The sequence below is a fragment of the Agelaius phoeniceus genome, chromosome 5 (genome assembly GCF_051311805.1).
Source record: "Agelaius phoeniceus isolate bAgePho1 chromosome 5, bAgePho1.hap1, whole genome shotgun sequence".
Classification (NCBI taxonomy): domain Eukaryota; kingdom Metazoa; phylum Chordata; class Aves; order Passeriformes; family Icteridae; genus Agelaius; species Agelaius phoeniceus.
The window spans coordinates 41,397,375-41,418,555 of NC_135269.1; the positions used below are offsets into that span (position 1 = coordinate 41,397,375).

At 35.5% G+C, this 21,181-nt stretch overlaps 1 protein-coding gene across 3 annotated transcripts in view; it reads right to left on the reverse strand.

Annotated features, from left to right (window-relative positions):
- The window catches only part of MON2 (MON2 regulator of endosome-to-Golgi trafficking), a 66,133-nt gene that overhangs the window by 37,486 nt on the left and 7,466 nt on the right, over positions 1–21,181 (reverse strand). For 2 of the 3 annotated variants that reach the window (XM_054630900.2, XM_054630899.2), the window contains exons 2-11: positions 15,314–15,377; positions 11,244–11,371; positions 10,314–10,445; positions 8,733–8,862; positions 8,063–8,160; positions 6,738–6,863; positions 5,765–5,959; positions 4,923–5,047; positions 4,399–4,538; positions 1,638–1,791 (exon numbers count right to left, since the gene is read on the reverse strand). In XM_054630900.2, the coding sequence (XP_054486875.2) occupies positions 1,638–1,791; positions 4,399–4,538; positions 4,923–5,047; positions 5,765–5,959; positions 6,738–6,863; positions 8,063–8,160; positions 8,733–8,862; positions 10,314–10,445; positions 11,244–11,371; positions 15,314–15,377 (1,292 nt within the window). Of the gene's footprint in view, positions 1–1,637; positions 1,792–4,398; positions 4,539–4,922; positions 5,048–5,764; positions 5,960–6,737; positions 6,864–8,062; positions 8,161–8,732; positions 8,863–10,313; positions 10,446–11,243; positions 11,372–14,452; positions 14,470–15,313; positions 15,378–21,181 lie in introns of those variants that run through there. The other variant, XM_077178872.1, reaches the window with a different exon arrangement.

The window sequence follows — 21,181 nt, forward strand, 5'->3', positions numbered from 1 at the left end:
TTACTGTGCCACACTTATGCCACACTTCAGTCATTACCTCTAATTTCCTGAAGATAGCTGCCTCAGATATCTAGGGGAGCAGGAACTACAGCTAAATCAGATGGTCAGCATTTCAATCTCTATATACAAGTAAGTGTGAATATATATACAGGTATAATTAAAATTATGAGTGGGTTTTATAGTTACAATATATTTGTGAGGTAGAGGTCACATCCTTTACTTTTGAAGATAGAAAATGCTAACTACTGAAGAAATTATATGAGTTGTTAATGTTAAACAGCAGTGGTTGTGAAAAGTCTTGAATAGTTTGTCTATTTCTCTTAAAAACATTTAGTTCCTTAAGTAAAGGGGAAGAGAAGGCATAGTGGTCTGTGGAGAAACTTGTGTAAAAGTATGAAATGTGGCCATTGTTTGAAAATCTAATGGCAGCAGAAGAGAATTGGTGCTAGAACATGACATTACAGCAAGTCATCTCCTTACATACAGGGACTACAGACAGAAGTACAAGACAGAAGAAAAAAACTGCTGTGAAATGCTTGTGACAACTTTGTAATCTTATACAAAAGAAAAAATGCAAAAATTATGCAGAGAAAATCACAGAGTCACTTGAGATGTCCAAAGGTAAAACACAAGCAAGTTTAGAGCAAAACAGGAGACAATGATGGTGGCTGCAAGGTTCTTGATCCAGTTAAGAATAGATAGCAAGAAAAAAGAAAAGAGTGGGAGTTGTAGTAGCTGACCAAATTAAAAAATTGTATTCTCTGAGAACAGGCAGGTAAACTAAAACAACATTTATGTCCACTGCTGGAATAAAAAGTCAACACATACACATTAACTATTGAAATCTGACTATGATTTTTTTTCTCCATCTGCATCTCAAAGGCAAAGGAGTTCCTACCCTAAAAATATTGAGATCCAGGCTATTTGCAGATTTCACTGAATTTTAGTATGCCAAAACTTTATGGTGGTACAAATAACTTCAGGTTTGGAAGTGCTTGCCCCTCAATGGTCATGACTGACATGAAAAAAAATTGCACTATTTGAAAAAGTAACAGTATTTGCAGCTTTAAACTGAGAACACCATCTCCATTGTACAAAGTCATGACAAAATAATTTGCCATTCTAAGGAGCATTCAGAATCCAGCCTTGGTATGTAGGTCAATACATTGTTGAAATGACAACCAGACCAGTATCTACCACAATATCCTGCTCAATTAAAACTGTAAATACAGTAAAGCTGGTGTGAGAAAGCTGTTTTTCCTTTCCACTGATGTCCTGTTTGCTTAATGCCCTTCATGTCTGCCATTACAAAATGCAGCAACAGGTTTTCCAAAATTGTTCTATACTACAGGGAAGCCTAAAAGTGAAAAGTTAATACAGGTAATATGGTAGGGAAACAAAATCCAACTGATGCTAAAATCATAGGGGACACCCCAATCAGAATCCAGGGCATGCAGAAAAAAACAGCAAAAAGACCGGAACACGTCATGGCACCAACGAAGAGAAAATTCCTAATAGACTTCAACACCAGTGAAACGAAAACCTCAATATTCACTAGTGAAAAAAACTCCTTACATCATCAAATTCAAAATAAAAATACCTGTTACATACATTTTCAAAAAGCTAGAGGTACTCACTATGTAGCTTTGGCACTGCCTTGTACTGTTACATTCAGGATGGGTATCCAAGTGCCTCTGTACTCAAAGGCAGGTAATACAGTCGCGCCTCCACCCATTCCAAGCACTCCTGGGTTTGTTTGTGCTGAGCCAGTATTCCCTGATGCATTGCTTCCTGTCACAAAAACAAAGTGAGAAAATCAACCAATTTGTTGTGATCATCAAATATCCTTTTCCTTTTTCTACATTTAATTTTTGAGACACTAGGATTAATTTGAAGACACCCAGTTCAATAAAAAAATCAACAATAACATAAAAAACTATTTCTGAGCTCCCTCTGCTGTCTAAAACATAATCTTTTGTGCAGTTCATTGATGCCAACTGCCTAATGTTCAGTCAGAAGGTAATGTTTCTGTGAAAGGTACAGCAACATTGATTCATTCACAGAATGTTATTAAACTTTCACAGTCTTGAAACAATGTATTGTTTTAGCGAAGAGTCAGACAGATACTTGAAAGTTAAGGATTATTTACATAGTTGTATCAAGAACTCAGTAGCTAGAAAGTTTAATTAATTTTAATAACAAACTTCCAAGATTTCAGAAATGCAAAAACCACGAGAAGAAAATCAGAGAATGGCAACATTTGAATCTGTTCCATGCCAAGGCAGAATAAAACAAACCCCATCAGGGATGAGGTGACGATGTGCCAACCAACAGCTAAGAAGGGACAAATTTTGGTTCCAGCTGAGGAAGCCAAAAAAAAGTAGCTAAAAGAACAAGGAAGTCTGTATATATATACTTCCTTCATTGAGAAGGACATCTCTACTTACTAAGAATAGGTCCCACGAGTTCAGATTCTCTCTGAAGAGACAATGGGGAGAGAGAGCAGAGTCCCCAGGACAGCGACTCACCGTGTAACTCACTGCCATTTTGGTGTGCTTGCTTTTAGTATGTGAAGAGTAAGCTACTAATTTTGGCAAAAAACTCCTAACTTAGGCAATATGAATATACAGAAGCTTATGTATACACTTTAACACAGTAACACTTAACAGACTAAAACAATAAAATCATGCTGCTAAACACGTGGTTAACCAAACACAGTTACAATGGTGTCATTTTCTATGATTCCACTGTGTAGTCAGATATATGCAATTAATTTTTTATTAATCTAATTCATTAAAGTGGGTGGTAAACATTGGCCAGTATAGTAAAATTGACACAGAACTTCAGCAGATGCAGCTTCCAACTCCCATGAAACATGTAACCTGTTGCAAGACTGAAGCTCAAAAGTCAAGTGTATAAGGAGTGAAAATGTCCAAAGCCAGGCTGGATAAGGCTTAAAGCAACCCAGTCTGTTGGAAGATGTCCCTGCCCATGGCCAGGGGGCTGGAACTAAATAACCTTGAAGGTCTCTTCCAACACAAGCCATTCTACAATTCCAAAACACAGCCTTCTATGAGAGGACTGCTGTTATAATCAGAAGACTCAGCTTGAGAATTACATTGCATTGATCTGCTCTTTGCATGTCAAATATGGCCACAGGAGGAAAAAGGGTAGGAAAAAAAAAAGGTAGAAAAAAGAAATTAATGAGAAAGTGACATGAGAAGCATTCAGACAGAAAGAAGTGTAAAGAGAAAACAAACTGAAATAATTATCCAGAGAAATAGCAACAGCACTAGAGGCATGACCCTACTGCACTGCTGTTTCACTTGAGGCAAAATTTAGGTTTTCAGAATGAGTATTACAGAATGGCTTCTCATATGTGCATGTTACATGGTGAAAAGAGTTCCTCTGATTTACTTTAAGATAATTAAGCTAACCTAGAAATAATACTCATAGAAATGTTCTATCAGCTGCTGTATAGACAGCTACTGAACAATAGACACTGACACAAATTTTCTCATGCTATCACTCCAGCATGGGATTCCAATTTCATGAGTGAACACTGAAAAGTGTGAGTCTAAACCCAAACTTTTCCAGTAGTAGTAGTATATATGATAGACAATAATTACATTTATTATCTGGCTTTTATCTCTTTTAAGAAGGCATATCAAAAGACACCCTTACAAAATTTTTTTATGTTGCTTGTGGGTGAGGACTGCTTCCAGAACTACAAGAAAAAGCAGAGAGCCTTAACTTGGGACATAAACAACTGCAAAGGCATTAACAGGATGATCATTTCCTCTTATTAAAATACAAATATACCTAGTGAAATGCCAAAACCCTGACTGCAAGAAAAGACAATCAATTCTTTTCAACATGTGTATGATTACAGCTTACAAAAAAGACAGAGATCATTTATAAAGTACACATCTTTCATGGTGCCTCTTGGCTCCCTCAACTCCAGCTCTGGCCTTGCACATCCAGAAGAATTAGTGATTGCCTCCCACATACACCTTCTTACTACTTAAATTGTGCACTGCCATAAATGACACCCCCACACAAGGAGACTGAAAGCAGACACATTTTTTAGAGTCAGAAATTAGAAATAACTCCTTTGGAATCTCCCTCTGAAAAGTTGTGAAACAAGGAGCTGGGTCACTGCAGAAACAGGAATCAAGGCAGGAGCACTGCTCTGCTGACTGGGGTCTATGCCTTCCCCACAAACCCCCCAAGTAGATAAAATCCCCTGTTGTACCAGAGCTGAGAACACTAGTTGGTCTCAAGCTAGCTTTTCACCAAAATAAACACAGAAGTACAGAGCTGTACCAGAGCTGAATCAAAACAGAATTCATTATTACAAGAAAATGATGGGAAACTAAAATGACAATAAAGATTTACCAGTTTGGTTCGGTGTTGCTGATGTGTTCCCTGTGCTTGGTACAAGAAATAGAGACTGGATAAAGGACCCCAGTGCATTCACAATATCACGGAAAACTTTAGTGGAATGTTGCTTCATATCATACGACTGACAAAAAGACCTAGAAGGTATTTTATAAAACAGAAAGTATTTGACAAATCAAGAACTAAAAGAATATTTTAACAGCAACTTCACCTCCACATACACTCCGAACTGTAGACTAAAATCACATTTTATCAGCAAATATTTAGGTAAACAATAATATTTAATTTGTGGTAAATGCTCCTTTGATACTGCTAAGACACAGACATACTCAAATAACTGTAATTCAGCCCTTCCTGCATAATAAGCATTGCCTAATGCATTACACAAATTATCATGAAAAGCTTATTGCATTTAAGTTTCTACACATTTGCAATGTTTTAGGAAGCATTTTCCATTAGAGAAAAATAATAAAAATATATCTTAAACTTTATGTAAAAGCAAAAGCCAATATATTTAATACCTTAATAGCTGAGGCTGCACACAAAGCCTGTGAATAGATTCTACTGCAACAGCTCGTAGCCACTGTGGTTTGTCTGCATCCAGAAACTTAACCAGCAATGACAGAAAGATTTCACACTCTGTTACCTAAAATATATAATTTATAATAATTAATAAAAATAAAAAGCCTCCTACAAAATATTTTCTAAAAAAACCTTCCATCTCAGGAATCCTATTACAGCAAGTTTTGTACAGAATCTAAAAAAATCCCTGGAATGAGTATTTACTCAGAATTATATAAAAATATAACATTTTTGACAAGCTAAAATCACATATGCAATTGTACTGAAGGAACTAAATTCCTCAGAGACATTGCAATAAAGGTCATACATTTGCTACAGTAGACAAATGAAAAATATCTTTTTTAGCAGATACCCAAAACTCAGGACATAAGAACAGCTGAACATGTGTTTTTATCCACATTCTGTCAACAGCTTTAGCAACTCAAGTCAAAAGCCTCTTAGAAAGAATTAACAAGGCACAGTAATCATCATTATCTAAAGTGAGGCAAACAACAGAAGATCAAAAGGTTCCCAGAACCTGAAAGGCAGTTAAATAGAGAAAAGGCAAGAGCTAATCCACTATGAAATTCATACAAGTCCATGTTTAACAAAAATGTACATTTAGAATGTACAGTTTACATGTAAACATAAATAAACGTAAGAGGAAAAGAGTATTTTGCCTTTTCTTCCCTCAGTAGACATCAACAGTTCCCAAGAACTAATCAATACTACTACTGATCACAGCACTGGCATATACATAGAAAAATAGAATTGCATGAAGAAAATTTGAGCATATTCTTACCAGCAAGCTGTAAAACTGTTTAATCAAAACAGAAACTACTCGCAGCAAACGCATACAGATGGGAAAGTATGGTTTTTCCACTGGTGCTGGGGAAGATGAGGTGGTGGAACCTTGCCTGAATTTGATATTGGGGGAGAAGAGCTTTATAACAAGAGGGCATACCCTTTCTTTAAGAAGAAAACTGAATTCCTGATGCTGAAAAACAAAATAGAAAAAGTTATATGCAGATATTCCTTAATTGCTACCAGCAGCTCTGATTATGCATCTTATTTACATTTGTAGTTATGATCAAGCAGTCTGAAATCATGCAAATCTTGGTATAAATTACAATCAGGAAAAGAAAAGGCAGAACTGCAGACACCATTGTAAAGCTACCAAAACCCATGAAATTACAATGGTCAAGTTCATGCCATGCACCCTTCTTGTATTTTGCAGGTTGAAATAGGCTGCTAATATATCACTTACAAATAGATAAATTTCTTTAATCTACCTATTGTCAGCTAGTAAAACACATTACTGCAGGATCATGGTGCATTTATATGCAGTAGATGGATGCAATTCACAGTCTTCATTCTTACTTTACAAGTGGGGTGAGGTTAATGTTTTTGTAGAAATAACAATTCCACAAATTTAGTTACAGAGCTGTCATAAATCAGGCAAGATAAGAAAATGCATTTTCAGAGGAGATATAAACAGCAAAAACCAAAAGTGAAACAGAGTAAAACAAGCAGCACTACAAAATGAATAAACATAAATAAAGTGTTTGGGAATAGAAAAATGATGGGAATAGGAAAACATTCATAAAGCACAGAGAATTTTTCTGTTAAACCCCACCACCACCACCAATATGTAAAAGCTACAAGTCCTTCAAGAGAACAATATTCTTGTTAAATTAAAGAGGATTTAATAAAGTGTAGATTTCACTACCTATGTGAATAAAAGTCTCCCTGTTTTCTGTCCAAGAACTACTCACTTGTAAAAACACTTGTGGAAAGTCATTGAGGACCGACTCAAGAAGTTCAAGGCCAAATGTCCGCGTCATTTCTGTCATACCCACGAGCCAGTAGGGAGCATCAGCATTAACTAACTGACAAAGATCCTTAGAAAGAAACACAGCAACTTTAACATTCTCTGTACAGTCCTGTACCAAGAAAGTTTCCCAAGTTCATAATGAAATCTACACGCTCTCCTCTTCTGCAGGTAATTTTCTGATTTCAACATAATTTTTCTTTAAATACCTTTTTAACATAAATTATAAAGTATAGAAAAGACATTTCAAACTTTGCTGGTATCCTTGCAGCATGTGTGTTCATTCCTACCCTCAAAAATATCCCAAGACCAGTGACTTTGCTAAGTCAAGAAGATTTTTATTGGTGTGATGAATGCAACTACTCCTTTTCATTACATACTTGCCTTTAATGTCCAGTACCAACCACAAGAGACAGGACTGAACTACAGTTGCAGCATTTTGCTCTGTATGGGGTCTGGCTGAGAGAGAGTTAATTTTCTCCACAGCAGCCCTTACAGTGCTGAGCTTCGCATTGGTAGCTAGAAAGGTGCTGCTAACACACCACTGCTTTGGCTACATCTGAATAGCAATGGCACAGCCTCAGTGCTGCCTCTCAAGATTTCCCCCCCCTACCACTAAGGGGCTGAGCAAGATCCTGTGAGAAGACAAAAAATGTCACCCCAAATTAACCAAAGAGATATTCCACACCTCAGTTATAGAACCTAAGAAATGGGAGAGGAAGGGAGGCATTCATTACAATGTTTGCCTTTGGGAGCAACCACCATGTATTCTGAAGCTCTGCTTCCCAGGAAGTGGCTGAACGTTGCTTGCTGATGCACTTTGCTCATACACATGCAAACTTTTGCTTTAGTAAACTACCTTATCTCAACCTATGAATTGTTTTCCATCTTATTTTCTCTGCCCATCCAGCTGGGACAGGGAGTGGTAGACTAGCTGGGTGGGCACTTGAGAGTCCAGCCAGGGTAAACCCACCACAGGCTCAGAGAAATAAGAATCTTGAATTTAAGGCAGATATGTATGCTTAGCTAATATTTAAGATTCATAGCACAACATTTCCAAGGCCACTTAGAATCATTTTTCCATCATTCCCCTGTGACAGAGCATATCATCACCAATTAGAATAAATAGCATAAGAAAGCCCAAGGCTCTGGTTAAGGACATTGTCAATATGCAAATTTGCAAAACCAGCAAATTCTTGGAATTTTTTAAAGAGATGTAGAAGTAACAAATCTTAACTGCAAAGACATAAATATATGCTCCCCAACTACCTGAAAAAGCATATATGCATCCTTAGCACATGGCTTCAGTGTACTGACAGATCTTCTATTACTATTCCCTTGAACTGCAGCTGGCTGGTCAACAGCATCTGTGAAAGAAAAAAAAAACAAAACAAAACAAAACAAAACAAAGTTTTGTGAACAAAGGAGCTGTTAAAAACCAAGTATGCATTACGTGTTCCTACAGGAATATTCTACAAGAATGGCCAGGCAATTCTTCTCCAACTTATCATGTCTATAGAAACAAACATTAGATTGACTACCAAAGATCATCAATACTAATAAGCACTGCTTTCCAATGCTCTCTTCAAAACTACTATTGCCATATACTTCCCACTCAATAATCTATGGTACCTACACCATAAATGACATCCTCACCTCAAATCCCTTTACAGTACTAAGAAGACCAGTTCTCACAGCTTGAAAAAAAAAAATCTAGGTTTTATATATTGCTGCACTGAATTGGACTGACAAATTGGTGAAAGATTTCATCTCCTTTAAATACAAATAAGTGTATAAAAGACAGATAAAATTAATTATGTCTGTGACTTTTTTATAGCATCTATAGACATTTTATTACTTTGTTATCTGAAAGAGAAACATCTGATATGTGTCAAAAAAGCAGGTAAATAACAGCAAGCTGAGTAAGCAGCATGCCCACCTTTGTATCGCTCATCTTCAGCAACCACTCTCTCAAACACGACAGTCACCACCTGCCGCACCGTAGCTGCTGCAGTGTTATTTGTGATATTATCTTTTGTGAAGTGCAATCGAAAGCAAAGTACAATAGCCTGAAAGGAAAAAAAAACCAACAGAAAAAACATCATGTTACAAAAATACATTTCATCTTTTAGCTAAGAGTCAAGAAGGTTGTTGGACTGAGGAATGCTTTTTGCTACAGTTTGTCAAAAGGTTGTCCAAAAAAAAAAAAAGAAAAAAAAAATTAAATTTGAAGAACCAGAATACATTTTATGGATTACCCTAGCTAAAAACTCTTTAGTAATCCTCCACAAAGGCAATCAAAAAGTGGTATTTAACTGAACACATCACAATGTACCAATAAAATTGCTGTCATCATACAGAGAATACACAGTAATCATCACACAGAACAACTTGTATGAATATTATGTCAAAAGAACATTAGGATTGTAAGGTTAATCATAGAAAGGTCAGTCAACTCCAAAGCTAAAATGTCATTCCTCCTCCTACACTGAATCACAACACTTTCATAATCTTGATGCCTTCACTGCTATTATTCCTAAGACATGCAGTTCAACGTGTCATTGTGCTGGCAATGACCTGAATGCTTTTTCCCACTGGATTCTGTTATTACCTCCAACTCATAGTTTAATACTTACCTGTTTTATAATGAATTTTGAAAATTAACATCCGTATATGTAGTGAAACCTGTGTTTCTTGTTCTTCTGTCCACATACTGTGTTCTTGCAATTTGAAGAACCTCAACCCCACCCTGCCATAGTACTACATGCTGTGAGCCATACAAGATTCAGAATTTCCTTTTGCCTCTTCTTCACGTCTATGATTTGTGGACTCCACTGTGATGGTATCACCACATTAGTTTAAAATCTTACAGCAACTTGACTGAAACATGAATGGGCAATAAATGTCTGGCTGTAACAAATTTTGTACAATGTAATCTAAGAGAGAAACTTACAAAGCAGTTACACAATTCACTGACGGTAAACAATGTTGCATCTTCAAAGAGAAGTATCTTATAATTTAAATTAAATGCACTGAGGCCTTATTTTTTGTCCTAGTTGAAACATAACATCCAAAATGTTTCATATTTAAAACTATGACCCTAAATCAGTTAAAAAAGAGCAATAACGGGACTGTTTTCAAGAGATTTAAGACAGGGTGGAAAGCAGCTTCTTTTAACATTTTCTCTGTTAGTGAAAGTGTACACTGTGCTATGTGCTCTGATTCCAATTCAAAACCACAACAAATTTAACACATGAGAAGGATAGGCATTAGCTCAGTGTTTTTATTTCAAATTTCAATCAAGTCCAAAATGCATTATTGTGGAGGAATTACAAAACACGTGGAAAAGGAAACTAAAAGAAATCCTGTTTTCAGAGTCTAGCCATAAAGACAATAGGGACACAACAGAATCAAGAAAGTTCCCTTCTTGTTCACGGTTTTTGCATGCCTCATATGTGAAAATTCTCCATCTTTCCTCTTGGATATTTCAAATTCAGTAGCTGATACCACAAATTCTTACCTTGGACAGTGCTTCATCATGCACAACTGTATTGGTTGTTAAAAGTACAAGAACTGTTTGGAGCAATTTAAGTTCTTCAAGACTGTTCTCCATCAACTGCCAAAGCATATTGATAATGTTTCCGGCTGCAGCCTACAAAGAAATATTTTTTTGTCACCTATTACAATATTCATGTACTGGTATATCATGTACATATGTAAGAATATCACTGCCATAAGGACATATCACCACTGAATCTGCCTGTTTGTCTATACCATAGCACTACATTGAGATTTCATTATAAAGCCAATTACACTGTCATAACCTTCCCAAAGTCACTTTGAAGAAGTGACAACAGAAATGTTTTAATATGTAGTACAAATTAAAGCCTGTACTTCATTTTTTATTTATATGGAAATATGGAAGACAAGGTAAAAATATATTTTACCCTCAGAATTCACTAATGTAAAATTAGTGCAATTTTACATTATGCAAGCACAACTGAAGGTGTATTTTAACAGCATTATTTTCATCAGCTTCCCAACACACTATCATGACATTTACTGCTGCAGAAAATGTGCATCCATTTTACCTTATTGTTAAAAATAAAATGTAACAAAAGCACAAAAATGTTATTGCACAGAGTATATTTGTGGATGCACAAGGTTCATTACATGTTCAGTTACTGCAGTGGAAGAATGTGAACTAAATGAGCTGGTTTCAATTTTCATGGATTTCCTTCTAGAGGTTACTAATATTGCCTCACCTTTTTATTTAGTAATGTGAAAGGTTTTCTTTTAAATTACTGAAAAATAGATATAAGTAAAATATTTTGTGGACTATGTTCATTATAATATAAAAAGCCTCCTAAAACAACTCATTCACCTTCCGTTTGAGGTCTATATTTTTCACTCTGAAATATTTCTGCTTTTGTATAAAGATCGATCTTACCTCTGAAACAACTTCATGAGACATGAGCCTCTGTATGGCTGCTAGACACAGCTGAGTGATCTTTGGTTCTTTTGTTCCACAGCCCATCAGAAAAGGCTGAACCACCTCTGAACTGTTCTCTTTCAATGCTTTCAAAGAGAAATATGGAAGCAGTCAATGCTTAATACTTTGAAAAATACAATGCAAAAACTGTTAACCACACCTATTAATAAAAGCAATCTCTAGTTTCAGAAATTTGGGATTTACACGTGGAACAAGGGAAAAGCCAAGTGAAGACGGACACTAGACTGACACAGCTCACTTCCACAATTACCCTGGTCAAGACTCAAATTCCAAGCACCTTCTCCCTTACACACTCAAGTGACTTTCCAAATCCAAAACGTCCACTTAAGAGTCCATGTGGTTAGCAGGAAGGTGTAAGGCTCTGCCAACCCCAGGGCTTTCCCTGGCCTTGCCCCAGGAACCAGGCTCAGGCTGGTAGCACTGTCCTTCTGCTCTGCGTCACCTCAGCACCTAATGCAGGAGCAACCCACTCTGGCACAGAGCAACGTCCCAAAGCACAGGGCAGGAAGGGGAAGAGCAAACTGCCACTGACAAAACAGGAAGAGAGAGACTAGACTGTATCCTGGGTACGTTCACCTGGCTGTGAATTTGTCAAATGCTGTTTTAGTGATAAAGGGTAGCTTCTTAAAATGGACTTTTGCCAGGAGAAAACTAGTTCCCATAAACTTCTCTCCTGTTTTTTGGTTTGGTTTTTTGTTTGTTTTGTTTTTTGTTAAGGAGAAAAAGCTTCATAATGAATATAACGTTCTACACTGCATATAAAACAGGTTTTTTTTTCCATAAAAGTAATTCAAGAAATCTGACATAATAAAATTTTAGACTATGAAAATACCAAAAATAAGAAAGGAAAGCATGTCTCTGACTGATGAGTGGTTTTCCATTTGCAGGTATGTTTGCTGATTCATGCAAACTTCTAAGATTTTAGCTGCTCATCACCATTTCAGATACTAAAAATTTCCTCACAGTTGAAAGTTCATTGTCTGTTCTTACACTGAATGTCATACACTGTGTTTTAGTCTATGTGTAATAGAAGAAATATATTCATGAAAACTTTCACATGCTTTTCAGAGGACAGCAGTTACCACAAACAAAAAATACATTCTCACATAAAAATGCAAACATGATCTATACCACTAAGCATCACTATAACTAATTTGGAAAAAAAAATGAAACAAGATAAAACTACAAAAAAATACTTCAGTGATATTCTCCAACTGAAACACTAACTCAGAAGTTTCTACAAAAAGGATAGGCTATTATAAATTATGGATGCCAACTTTCTATAAGATAATAGTTCTGACAGGGTGATATCAACACACAGTCCAGTTTCATCAGCCTCTTCAGAGCCAGTGCAGGCTCTATATCAGTTGACATTTCTGAACTACCACTAAATTCTAACCATTAAGCAGAAAAAAGCAAGCAAAAAGATACTACAAAACATTTATCCTTAATATGAAACTCGAGATACAGTTCTGAATGGTTAAAACGGCATGAGTTAATAAATAACAAGACAAAGAACAAATTTAGCCTTTTACAATACATTGTTCTATAATCCATTAAAAGCAACACTCTCACAACAGAATCTATATAAGTATTTTTAGTTAATGAATCTGAAAAATAAATGTTTTGTAGACCTCCTTTGGTACGTATCTGGTTTTACAGCAATCAGGCAGAGTTGTTCCTCATTCAGAGGATCTGGAGCTAAATGCTGATAACCCCTTCCAACTCGGAATATTCTGTGATCATGTGTTTCTGTGGCTGTATTAGCTTCAGTCTTCAAATGCACAATAAATTTGTTACTCCCAGGTCTGCCTCCATTTTGCTGCCAATTTACAGCAGAATATATTAAAAAGAAATCTACCTTACTGAATCATAACAAATGAGAAGTTTTTGGGAAGTATAACTTACCTATTCATTTCATCAGCAAGATTATAATTGCGATTTTTTAGAAGAACTCCTAAACCATAAGTTTTTGCACAGCTCAAAGCCACATGGAAATAATTTCTCAAATTTATCTCCTGTGATAAAAGGCTTTCTCCTCCTCTGGAATTTCTCAAATTCTTATAAATAAATAATAAAGCATGTACACACTGCCAAGAATGAAGACTTTGAAACAGCTCAACTTAACTTTTCAAAGAGAAAGAGAGAAGTTAGATCAATGACCTCAAAGTTCTGGCAGGTTAAACATATCCCACCAAAAATAACAAAGATTTTAAGATTTAAATAAAGATTTTAAGCTTGCATCTATTTTCCTAAAAATTATAATCCTACAGAATGAAACGCTTCAAGAAAGCACCAGATTAGCTTATTCAAAACAATCTGATACATTTGTTCTTATCTATGTTAGTGAAATGACAGTTTACATCAAGATATTAAAAAATCATATCCTGATCAAAATATTTATTTGTATTACTAGAATGTCTTGTAGATGCTCTTAAATAATCTAGCAGTCAAAATGTATCCACTAGATTCCACAATTACATTGTAGCATTTTGCAGCTTTATTATTACAAAGTAATATATATGATTTTTCTTCAGGAGACCTTAAATATTAGATAGACAATCTCTTGACACTACCTTATGTATAAGATTAGCTTTTAATTGATACCTCAAAAAACACAAAAGTTCATAAAGAATTGAGTCTGTTTAGTGACATTAGGCTTTAACTGTGGAATGTTAGGATAATGTGCAGGCAAATTACATTTTCCCAGTACAAAACTGTGGAACAGAGGAAGAAAAAGTTATTATCCTATTAGCAAAGATTAACTAATCAAAATAACTTTTAGGACCTGCTGGTTTCCCACACCTCTTAACAACAAATCTGTGCAGGTTTTTTGAATGAAATAAATACTAAGTACATTCCAGTTTGAACTTTCCAAGAGTAAATAATTTTAAAAATTTTACCAACTAAGAGAAAGTGTTCCCTCAAAAAGATGAAAGCAAAGACTGCCCATCCATGACTAAATTTAATGATCTTTCCTATCTCTTCCCTTTGAAAACTAAAAAACAAGAACTTTGCAGGATAGTTTTAGAAACTAGCTTTCTAAAATAAAAACTTCTTTATGCAGTAATATGTTGACAGCTTCCAAAATGGCTAACTACTGCTTTCCCTTTTTCATTTGTGTATTTTGATATAGCTGACATTACCTGGCATACTTTTCCCACTTATGTCAGCATACATGACAGCAGTAAAAACAAAGAAAATAAACAAATAAAAAAGAGGCATTAAAGTGAAATACTGAGGAGTGGGTCTGTTAATACAAATAATCCTAGAAAATGCCTCCTTAACAATACCTGATTTACATATCTCAAAAGTAGATATGGTTTTGCAGCTATTTCACTGGACTTGCCAAACATTTCTAGCATTTCAAGGATTTTGACTACATCTGGGGTAGACACTCAAGTATTGATGCAGGGACATTCAAATCCAGCCAAGGGCTTTACCAGCAACTGACAAGAAGCCAACTTTATAAAGCTGAAGACAGTCAGGAGATATTGTTTAAGCACTTACAAATCTGCATCTCACAAGATATGTCCCATCTCTTAAGGCACTGGAACATCTTAAATTGAATGACCTTGTCTCAGATAAAGATGGATTTTTGCCTGCCAGTTACAAGTTCCAAAGGCTGGACTAATACATAGATGTGGATCATACTGCAGGACTCCACACAGAGCACTCAACCACAACGGCTAAAACACTGAGAATGTAGGGCCTGAGTATTTCATGGTACTTTTCTAAGTGGATGATTACTTTTGTAGAGCATCAACTGAAAATGGAGCCCTTCCTCAGCATCCTAATAGCACTAACAAGAAACAAGTAGTGTTAAAAAATTTCTATGCTTGTATACTTTCTACACTGGATTTTTTGCTAGGTGCCCAAAAGTAAAGCATCAACAATACAGCACACACTAAAAGACGTGTAGCATTATTAGACATATCCAAAACATCTTTTTAACATTTTGATCTGTAACTCAGCTTTATTCTTCCTACTGCACAGCAAATAATTACCTGCCAAAATATCTGTGTTTCGTGCAGCTATTGTTTTCACTTTTATTATTCCTGATTCAGCAGCCTAGAAGAAAAGAAAACAAGTCGTTTAGATGCTATATCATACATCAATATCTGCAAAGAAATAAAAAATATTGTAGATAAATAAAAAGGTATAGTCTCAGATAAAGAAATGCATTTGCAGTGGTTTCTGCCAGCAGAGTTAACGCAGAAGTGAAATTTTTGTAGTTGCTGGACTTCCTTTCTAGAATTCCACAGGAAGAGTTATATTCAGAATTTTTAGAAATCATGATTCTCATTGTATTATTTTCCAGTCTTATGAATGGAAAAAAAAAATCACTAGTAAGCATAAACACTGTTACAGTCTCTAGACAGTTTCAAATTACAAGTATAAAAATGAAACCCATCTTCCCCCTGGATTTTGGCTCCCAAATGTCCTATACAAATGACCCCGTGGCAATGCTGCAAAGGTGACTTTCTAACAATACTTTCTGCTCTTCCCAGCTGCCATACAGGGCACAGCACCAGCTCCTCTTTCCCTTTCCCCCAGGTATGACTTGGCAGAGCAGCAATATCATCCTTGCCCCTCTCCCACTCCTCCAGCAGGGTCAGGGCTGCCCAGCCCAGCCCAGCCAGGGCATCACACACGGCCCCAAGGGAACAGCAACTCCCTCTCCAGTGCCCACAAACACTTCCCTGCAGAAATCACTCAAGTCATGCTCTCTAATAGAAATCAAGCCAAACTGGAAACATAACACTGAAGCTTTCAAGACCATTTCAAGACCATGACTTCTGAAAGCTTTGTGTACAAAACAAAAAAGATATATTATACATTGTGCTTTTCCAGTTTTTAAATTTCATTAACACACTATAAGCCTCCGGAAAGAATTAAACAAATCAAAATAAATGGTTTTCCCAAATGACTGGATGCAAATTGCTGGAAAATTCTGTTCTGCAAATTTGAAAGCACACTTCCCCTTTTATTTTAGCTTTGTATTTCTGTGCACTTTCCACACTACACATCACTATTTTTCCTCTGATACTACTATTTTAAGATGTGTGCTGTCACCACATAAAACAGATTAGAGAAGCAAAGAAACAGTGTCATCAGAAATATGAAAATGATAGTACATGAAGTTTTACCAAGTGTTAATATTCTCTCTTCATCAGAACATTATTCCAAAAAGGTTTCATAGAAAGTCAGGTTAAGGTGACTGTATAAATTCACAATTAAATATTTAAATTAAGAGTTGACATACATATTTCTCAAAATAGCAAAATGAGAAATGCAAAGCTGAGGGGTTTTTGTTTGGTTGTTTTTAAAAAAAAAAATTATTTCCCAAAACAATATAGGAAGACTAAACACTGCCTTAAAATTCTGGAGATTTATTTAAATTTTTCTGAACACAGTTTTCTACTTTAAAAATGAAGTCAATAATATTCACAGTGCCTGATTAACAATACAACATGCTCAAATGAGCACAAAGCAACATGAACATATGTATTTTGCATAACTAAAATAAGGCATGCCAAATGCAGCTCTTATTTATTTTAATCATATTAACTTAATGTGTTGAACTTCTTGTCATAACACTTTGTTTCTATTAATTAATATGAAGGATTTGTCACAGTCCAACTTCAATCATCTTTAAATGAAAACTAATCACAATTACTAATGGCAATTGATTTCTGTCTTGCCAGGAGTGACAAACTCATTCTGATTCCAAGAAATAATAAGCCTGCTCATAGTAGTGGCATTCACAAACACCATGCACTTTGCACTAAAATTTTCCAACATAATGGCTCCCAGTTTTTTCCATGCTGGCTTTATATAAAATAATATATATTAAAAAAAAAAAAGTAAAACAAAACAACTGCTGAATATAAGCATTCTTCTCCATGAGATAGAGAAATTTGAATGATCATCTGCATGATGCTATGGTTTCTATTCCGAATCCCAGTTAAAAATGTTTACAGTTAAAAACTAATTACACCACATGCACCCTACAAAATACTCTATTGTATATGTAAAAGAGACAACATATTAACACTATAAAAATATACCTCAGTTGATCACAAATAGCCAATAGAAAACATGATAACTACAAACAGTTCTAATCTGTATACATTAATGTAAAAGTGTGCTGGGATTGCATCAGTTTAAGTGGCAAATTAAAAGATATATTCCATAGCTTTTAAGTTTACAAATTTACATCAATTACTATAGCAGTTTGCAGGACACTATCACATGAGAACAGGATCTTATAAAGCACTAATCAAGGAGAGAGCATTATCTTGTGTGTATTTATGGGTACAAATATGAAAATTTACTTTCACATAAATATAAGACACAATGTTTTTAAATCAATCACCAATTTTAGCTGCAACATACCAGCTTCCCTTAGCACCACAACTCATAGTAGCCTAACAATCAAGTCAGTTCTCTCTTTATTTTGAAAAGAAGAAAATATACATGTAATTCCTGAAACTTAACAAAGCTTAAATGTATTTAAAACCTTCCGCCGATTAGATTTCCAATTCTGCTGCTTTAATAATTGTGAAATGAACTGATATAAAATGTCTCAAACACACACATGCCATTATTGAGTTTTGGTTCATGTTTCTCCTGAAGCAACTGCAGCATCCAGTCTGGGAAGGTGAAATATTGACAAAGAAGAGAAATTGACTCTCAGTGATGGCACATATTCAAGTCAATCTCTTCCAGTACTTTGACCTGGTTTTAATCAAACAGTCAATAACCCCCAGTAAAATTCAACAAGACCCTCTACACTCAAACACTTGCCCCATCATCTTTCTGCTTCCATGGAAATTACCAAGTATTTGCTAATTACATGGGAATCACCCTTCACAGAAATCAAAGTAAGGCAAAGAGACAACCTATGTACCAAAAAAAAAAAAAAAAAAAAAAAAAAAAAAAAAAATCAGGAGAGTGCAGTTTCAAGCAGACTGAAAAGGAGTCTGTGCATAACATCTACCTTCTGGCCTGAAAGTTCCTCTCTGAATGTACAATCTGACAACAACATTCACAGCTGCCTTACAGCCAGAGGTTCTCTGCATGTGAGAGACCACAACATGGAGGTGCATAGAGACTTCCAAACACAGCTTCAGGAGCTTCTCAGATCCAAAACTCTTACCCTCCTAATGGACTTCTCAGTCTTCAGCTGAAACAGAGAAAACTTTCAGCCATCCTGTCATCTGATATGCTGTGACCATCTTCCCAATTTTTGGAAACTTTTACTTTGTTTAGGATCTAAAGCACTTTTTGAGTAAGAGAGGCAGATAATATCCACTCAGGCAATCAGGAAGGAAAGATTTAACACATCCTCAAGCAAAACCAACATTTACCAACATCCAGGTAACATTCATGAGCTAAATTTTTCCACATTACATATATTTAAAGATATATTTAAATATATCTTTATTTAAATATAGATTTTTTTTTTATATAAATATCTGTAACTCGAAAATCACATATGAAGGTATTAGGATAACTGGGATATTCAATTCTACATGAATTCAACATGACAGAAAGGCAAGCCATCCACACCATGAGGGGTAAGTGGATCTAGAAAGCACCAGTTCTTCAAATCTGTCTGCTGGGACATTGTGGAAGCTCCTAAATCCAGCTGCAGTAGGCAATCTACATTAACTAAAGATTCCACTTGAGCTAACTCCATGATCACCATAACATTACCCTGCAGCCCAAGAACAGGACTTGTCTTGGCAGTACAAAGAATAATGGCATGGCATATGCTTGAACATTTAACATTAACAGAGGTACATCTTGGACCTCTATTGCAATGCATACAGACAGGCAAGTGAAGGACCAGAGGCATCAGCTGGGATGTGATCTGACAGTACATCAGGTGCTCTGCAGTAATCTCTATGGATTTGTCATTCATTACTCTGGGGTAAACATGAAAGCACTACCCTTCTTTTACTGAAAAATAATAACACAGGTAACAACTTTTCCTAAGGGAAAGATGACACAAAATTTGAATCTAAAGTGAGAAAAAGTAATTGTTGTCTCTGCCATAGCAATCGTTTCTTTAAAAGTTTCAAACGATTTTTAAAGAAGTTTAAAAAGGATAAATATGCTCATCTTCAAAGGAATTTGTATCTAACAATTAGGAACAAAGTCAACACCTTTTTGACTTTATTAACCAAAAAAATATATAGTCCCATAAGGATATTTAATGCAACAATCAAACATGTACTAATTTCTACTAAGGATTGATCTAACATCAAGAATCTTTTTCTATGAATTTCTAAATGTGATAGCATGGTTACCAAAAGTTAATAAAACCAAGAATTTTCACTGCTAGTGCTTTTGAATGACCATTTGTGTTTTCATTGTACATTAGAGCAAATTGCTATCTCCAGAGACACTAAAATTGTTTTAACATTTGAAGTCCTTAGCACACAGGTTATTGATTTCTCTATTCTCAAAAGAAAAGCATTCAGAAAGAATGATTTTTATTGGTATTTACATTACATTGTTTGCCAACCTTTTATTAAGACTGGACGAGAGTAATATGTTACCTGTAGTCACTTCCATATCTATTACATGAAATAAAAAGAGCAATTTTTTTCTATCCATGACTGTCTGCCTTTCCAACTGGGACACTAACCCTATATCCAACAGTTTAGATAAGAGGTCCTCCTGTCTAAAGTAGAGTTTCACTTCATTGTTATTCTGGCTTGCTGTGCAAAAGCACATTCTGGACCATTACCATACTCCTAAGCAATTGCTCAAAAAGAACACACAAAAAACTCCTCACTAAATCAGTCTCACGAAAGCACTCAAGTGTACCACATTTGTGTGAAAAAGCACTGTACTTGCCTCCTGTATTTTTATCTTCCTCCCCCTGAGTACAACCCCTACTTTGACCCTTCTCTTTTATGTATACTCATTTTACATGTAATTTAAACTGGCAAAATGCCAGTCTTGATCTGACATTGCTGTGCACTCACAGGGGTTTATTACACTGAAGAATTTATCATTTTGTTACAAAATTATAATAAATTAGAAAAAAAAAGCTTTAACAGATTTTATCGTACACTTTCTTCTCCAGCTGAAGATTTAAGATATTGCAGTTTTTGTTTTTTCAAAAACACACAACCTTGTTCATTTCCAGCTTTAGTGCAACTATATTAGTTGCTCTCATATTCAGAGTGCTCAGTCACACTTAACAGGAATGACTACTCCTCTGGCCCATTAATCTTCTGAAATTGTCAGTTTGCAGTACCAGTAGCCAATTCAGAATGCTGAAGGTTAACCATCACTAATGCCAGGAGAATTGCCACCTGCTGTCTCTGGAGCTGCCTCACTTGACGTGAACATAGAGATATTCAAATAGAAATACTTACTACCACAAGTTTTCATTTGACAGTCAAAATACTACACCTCAGCTGGAAAGAGCATCACATATAAATTAAGAGATCCAATCACACGGCATAACATAAAACAACTCATTACTGAACTGCACTAATGTAGACAGAAAGGCAAAAAACCTAACACCTGAAAGAGAAGAAACACAAGCCACATAGCAACAAATTTTAAGTTCTTCTTCTCTCTTCAACAGAGAGAGCAAGGATGTACCTTATATGTTGTACTGTATTCTGTATAAATTATATGGATACCTAAATAGTATGTAAAATACATTATACATGGTATCTCTCAGGATGAGGATATCTCTTAAGATACCCTTACACTGCATAGGTACCTAATGTATATAACACCTTATATACATGTATATATCTAATGCATATAATACATTAGATACCTATGCAGTATAAGGATGTTCTGAGAGAGCCCATGTCCAGCATTAAGAGATTTCTGAGTGA